Source organism: Mustela erminea, chromosome 8 (genome assembly GCF_009829155.1).
Source record: "Mustela erminea isolate mMusErm1 chromosome 8, mMusErm1.Pri, whole genome shotgun sequence".
Lineage (NCBI taxonomy): Eukaryota > Metazoa > Chordata > Mammalia > Carnivora > Mustelidae > Mustela > Mustela erminea.
Genome location: NC_045621.1, coordinates 25,474,786 through 25,480,785, shown reverse-complemented (window position 1 = coordinate 25,480,785; position 6,000 = coordinate 25,474,786). Strand labels below are relative to the sequence as shown.

Here is a 6,000-nt window from a genome sequence, read left to right as displayed (position 1 = left end):
TCGACCCACACATCACACTAAAATTCAAGTATCTCAAAACTGTGCTTAGAAAGGAGACAACCAAGCTTTTTAGAACTCTGACTAAAAGAAAAGCTGTATGAGCAGAATCCCCTAAGAGAAAACCAGTGAGACCGTAGGATGCTTATGCTGTCTAACTCCAGGGTCTGCTCAGTTTCTCTGGCTTACTTGATGATTTTAAGATGTTTCACACAGGCAATGTTTTGGGATGAGCTGAGCTCCAGGAGGCAGGGATGTTCCTGTATTTCTTACACACAAATATTTATGGATAATATTCGTCATGGTAGAAAGCCTGTAACTTTAAGAAGTTAAATACAACCAAAAGCTATGGATCCAAGACGACTAAGACTTAATGTTTTATTTTTTAAAAAAGATACTGTCATAATGTTACATGTGGTTTTTCACCTACACATAAGCAAACCATAAAATATGGGGCAATGAAATCAGTGATGAAAGAGCCGAAGATTCGTATGAGCAAGGATTATTCCCAATTCATCGCAAGCCTCAATCACAACTTTGTCAGCAGCAGAACCAGAAGGAGCAGCAATGTAGGCCACACCGCTCTGAGGGAAAAAGAGATATTGACTTTCAAAACACAATTTTAGGTTAAGACAGGCAAAAATCAAAATCCCCCTCTAGAAAGCATAAGCTAATAATGATTCACAATGCAGAATGATTCACCCAGTCAAAACAGGAAAATGATAGGATGTGGGTTATTCATACATCAAATGGAAAAGTAAAATAATTAAGTATTATCGATATATCACACTGCCATACTTGGACATACAATTCACAGAACTTAACAGATGCAGGATTTCTGAAATAGTTTTTTTTTTTTTTTTTAATGATTTTATTTGTCAGGGTTGGGGGGAGAACATACAAGTAGGGAAGGGGGCAGAGGGAGAGGGAGGAAAACACCCCCTGCCCTCCTCACGGTGAGGATCCCTGGGATCATGACCTGAGCCAAAGGCAGAAGTTTAACTAACTGGGCCACCCAGGCATCCCTGAAATAGTTTTTACATAATACCCAATTCTATGCAAATATACATCAATTCCATACTTACCCTTTTAGCTCTGTCTACATTATCCCTGAAAGGAAAGAAGGCATCAGAGCTGAGAGAAACTTCACTAAGTTTGTCAACCCATTCCTTCTTCTCTGCTTCAGTTAATAATTCAGGCACTTCTTCAAACAATGCCTTCCACTTTATCAAATCCTCATCCTAAGAGTAGAGGGTGGAGACAGGAAAGAAAGATTTTGGATTAGATCTTTAGTACTTTCTGATGCAAATCAGAACGCCAGAAAGCACTTGGGCATTTCTCCCAGGATTTAATTACAACAGCTCATTACAGTTTACACATCTAGAATCTTTTTTTTTTTTAAGAATCTTTTTTTTTTTAATGCTTTTAGCATTTCATTAAGAAAAGTAATTCTAAGTGTACCAAATAAAAACTATACTATTTACTTCGTAAATCAGTTTAAATATATTTTGCTTTTTAATCTCTGCCTAAGTAAGATCTACTACTTTATAACTCTGTGTCAAAGCAAGCAAGCAGATGATGATGGATGTTGCAGAACTGCGTTTGCACAGTCTCAAGTCTACAGCAGGCCTAACAGAATCACGGTATGATTCATGGTATCCGTATTTTTAAAAAGATGCTTCCATCCTGGATGACTTTTTGGCTTAAACAGTGTACTTTTAACTCTTGCTCACAGAACTATGAACAGGATTTTGCTATGTAATTATAAACAGGGAAATATAAATATCAGAGTAAAAGAAGAAAGGCTTACATGTTAAATACTTTATGGTTATAAGGCATACTCTTCAATGACACTTACTATGTCACGGACCCCTGTCCCTCAATTTGTCAACAAGGTAGTATGGTCAACTCACCCTCTCAGAAGACCATCGAGAGTCTGATTACCAGACTTCTTTCTTTTGTTTTCCATATAGGATTAAGCAAAAACGGGGCCAAATTCTGTATTTTTGGCAGGCTACTTGACATTGTAATTTTATTATTCTCATAGGCCTTCTTTAAAACTGAAGACATTAAAGAACACATAATTTAACAAAAACAGAGTTGGTAAAGGCACTGGTAGAAAATGTGGGCGGAAAAGACCCCGATTATGTGCCATCAGATTAATTTGGATTTCGTGTTGAATACACACCTATCATGTAGCAAGTATCATGCTTGGCAATGTGACAGAAACCTCAGGATAGGTGAAGAAACAGTCCCTGCCATCAAAAGCTTAAAATCAGTACAAACATATAAAACTGAAGTACAAGCATATAAAACTAAACCAATGATTATAATTTAATACAGGGAAGGTCTATGGTGTCAGGAAGGGATGAAGAACTGTGAACAAAGTCAAAGGCAAGACAATGAAGAATTGTTGAGAATTTTAGAATCACAATTTTAGACAATGTAAAATTCAAGAAGAACAGCATTTTTCTCTCAGTAGTGATGAAGATGTCTGTTACAGAAAAAGGTGAGCGTACCAGTATACTCTACCCACAAACCCAATGACAAGACTTTTACCTCGCCAATGGTTCCAGTAACATACTGATCAATGGCATTGGAGATTTCTGCTCTCTTCACTCCAGTTTTAAACTTCATTGAAAGGACTCGTGGATGATGTCTAAGCCACCAATAATTTGCTTTATCCCCTGCAAGGCGTGTGCAGTGTATTCGAGACTGCTGTCCTGCTCCAATGCCAATAACCTGAAGAACATGAACATTAAGATGACCATCTCTTACAACGTATTTTTCTTAATAGATCTTTTGTGCAATTCTCTAAAATCTATCAATTTAGTAGAAAATTGTCAGTCCAAAATACAAGTAATTTTTAAGGCATTAAAAGGTAAGGGAAGAAGTTTATAACTACTATTTATACATTTTACCTCTTCAGTGACATTTGAAGTATGGTTACTAATACTGTGGAAGTTTCTAGAACTCTTGGACATCAGCAGTGAAGCACAATTTTACCAGAACTTCTTAGAACCTGAGTCAAAGGAGGCCAGTAGCCACAATCTCTCAAGTTTTCATTATTAGAGACAAACAATCTTTTTACAATTGACAATCAACTAAAATTCTGAATTTTAAAAGTCTTCCAGATCACATGCCAATTAATACCCACACTTTCCCTCCCCTACTTATGGGTCAAATAATTTAACAAATGCTAAGAGAAGAGCTCAAGACACAGTGAAAAGGGGTCCCAATGCTGCTGAAGTTATGGCAAAACCAGAACCAGATTAGTCCACAGTTAGAAGAGGCCCCAGTGATGAGCTAGGTTGGTCCTGCATTCTATGGCTCAGTGCACTAGGAAACAAGTTCAATATCTTGCTTAATTAACATCAGTAATCAATATCTTGATTGTGGTTGTGGTCATGTAACTAGGTAATTGGGGAAAACTGTTCAAAACTCGACACTTAAAAAGTGAATTTTATTGTACATAAATTATGTCTCAGTAAACTGGATCTTCAAAGATCACATTAACTTGCAGTCTACAGATTCTTGGTAAAGTAACCTTAGAAATACATGTGAAAATACCCAACAAGCTGCAAAAACATGGAATAATGGGTGGCAGTACCATTCATTAGTCTCTCTTCACTGGAAATACCACACCAATCAGGAGGAGGGGAGCAAATGAACTAGTTTTAGAGCAGCTATTACATTCCCACGAATCCAAATGTGTCAACTCAGTCTGAGGAAGAAGCAATATGACCAATTTTAACACATCGTTCCAAAGACAGTCTGTGATCATCACTAGCTTTAACAGTCCTCTATGTTACTGAGTCAATACTGACAAACCCTGAAGAGAAAGACAGGACAGATTTTCCTTTCCAAGCAGTCTAGGACTTGAGGGATGAGTATCATTTTGTAAAAAATGGGTATCATTTGTAAAAGTGGGTCTGAGAGCTTGGTTACCTGACCATTCTTGGCATAGCACACGGAGTTAGACTGCGTGTACTTCACAGCAATGGTGGCTATAATGAGGTCTCTGAGCGCAGACTCTGACAACTGAAAAAAACACAGGATGGTCAATTGCATCAGATTTTTGTAATTCCCTTTAACTTGAAGCATCTTACACGTTACTTATTTTAACAGATCTAAAATGTAGTATCTCTCGAAGGACATAATGAAATGAACTGTTCATAGGAAACTCTACTGTGTTTTACTAAAAAACCAAAATCAACACTCAACATACGTATGGAACTCAGCAGTGCCTAATGCATCACAGACTCAGATTAAAGTCATTTGCAGCGACTCAGGCTTAATTCTGTTTAAGAATTAAACATCACGCTAGTTACAAAATGCCATATCCACCCAAACTGACAAAAAATACTTTCTCAGCCACAGAACCAAGAAACCTATATGGAAAAATGATAAAAATTTATGTTCAAAAAAACACTGAGAATCATTTTCACAGACATTATAAGCAACTGTGATGCCCATACACAGCTAAGGCTGTTCAGGGGAAAAAAAAAAAGATCATTTTCTGCTTTGTCCAGAAATTCTAAGTAGAAACTGTTCAAAAATACTTGTGAACTACCCCAGTCCAAACAGAATAAAACAATTATTAAAGCCAAAAATGTCACTATGTTTAATAAAAAGAATAATTACAAGCTGAAAAGATGATCTATATAGCTATGCTGAGTGGACAAAGACTGTAAGTAGCAGCTAACATCAATTAGCTAAGTGAAAACCTAAAATCAGACTTCATCAAAATTAAAACTTCTGATCTGCAAAAACCCTGTATTAGGAGGATAAAAGGACAAGCTATAGACTGGGAGGAAATATTTGCTAACCACATATCCAAAAAAGAACTAGTACCTAAAATACATAAAGACCTCTTAAAACTCAAGTGACAAAAGCAATCTAATGAGAAAATAGGCAAAACACACAAAGAGATGTATCAGTAAAAAGGATATGCAGATGGCAAATAAATAAGAAACAACATCATTAGCCATTAGAAAATGCTAACGAAAATCATGACATACTGCCACATACCTAACTAAAGTGACAAGAGTAAAAGCGAGTTAAGGATGCACACACCTGGATCACTCATATGTTGCTGCTGCAAAATATAAAATGGCACAGGCTCTCTGGAAAACAATTTGGCAGTTTAAAAAACTAAATATGCTAACTATGATACTATCCAGCAGCCACCATTACACTCCTGGGCCTTTATAACGGAGAAATGAAAACTTATGTTCACATAAAAACCCACTTGTGAAATGTACAGAGTGAAAATTATAAAAGGGGGAACAGATAAGATGTTACTCAAGGTTGGGGGTGGAAGGAGAAGGAAATGAGTATGATTGTAAGAGGGCAACCCGAGGGACCCTCTTGGCCATGGAAATGGTCTTTCGGTGCCTTGACTGTATCAGTATCATTATCATGGCTTGATACTGTAAGATATTAACACCAGGGGAAATGGGGCAAAAGATACATGGGAATTCTTAACAGTGCATGTGAACCTGTAATTTTCATTTTAATCTTAAAATTAAAACCTCAATTAAAAAACACTGTTAGGGGGCGCCTGGGTGGCTCAGTGGGTTAAAGCCTCAGCCTTCTGCTTGGGTCCTGATCTCAGGGTCCTGGGATCGAGCCCCGCATTGGGCTCTCTGCTCAGCAGGGAGCCTGCTTCCCTCTCTCTCTCTGCCTCATGATCTCTGTCAAATAAATAAAAAATCTTTAAAAAACAGACCAAAAAACCCCACAATGTTAGAATTTAAGAATTTGTCATTCTAAGATAGTACTAATGTAGTATATCCTTTCTTTTTTTTTTTTTTTTTTTGAGGGCTGTGAAATATATTTTATTTTATTATTATTATTTTTTTTTATTTCCAGCATAACAGTATTCATTGGGGACTTAGAGTGGAGAAGGGAGTTGGGGGAAATTGGAAGGGGAGGTGAACCATGAGAGACTATGGACTCTGAAAAACAATCTGAGGGTAGTATATCCTTTCTTATCTGTTA

The 6,000-nt window shown here is 37.0% G+C and overlaps 1 protein-coding gene across 1 annotated transcript in view; it reads right to left on the bottom strand.

Annotated features, from left to right (window-relative positions):
- Positions 1-344: 344 nt before the first annotated feature.
- Positions 345-6,000, bottom strand: part of ATIC (5-aminoimidazole-4-carboxamide ribonucleotide formyltransferase/IMP cyclohydrolase) — a 30,050-nt gene continuing 24,394 nt past the window's right edge. The window contains exons 13-16 of the mRNA XM_032354712.1: positions 3,946-4,038; positions 2,557-2,739; positions 1,083-1,238; positions 345-581 (exon numbers count right to left, since the gene is read on the bottom strand). Coding sequence (XP_032210603.1) covers positions 462-581; positions 1,083-1,238; positions 2,557-2,739; positions 3,946-4,038 — 552 coding nt within the window. The 3' untranslated portion in view covers positions 345-461. The remainder of the gene's footprint in view (positions 582-1,082; positions 1,239-2,556; positions 2,740-3,945; positions 4,039-6,000) is intronic.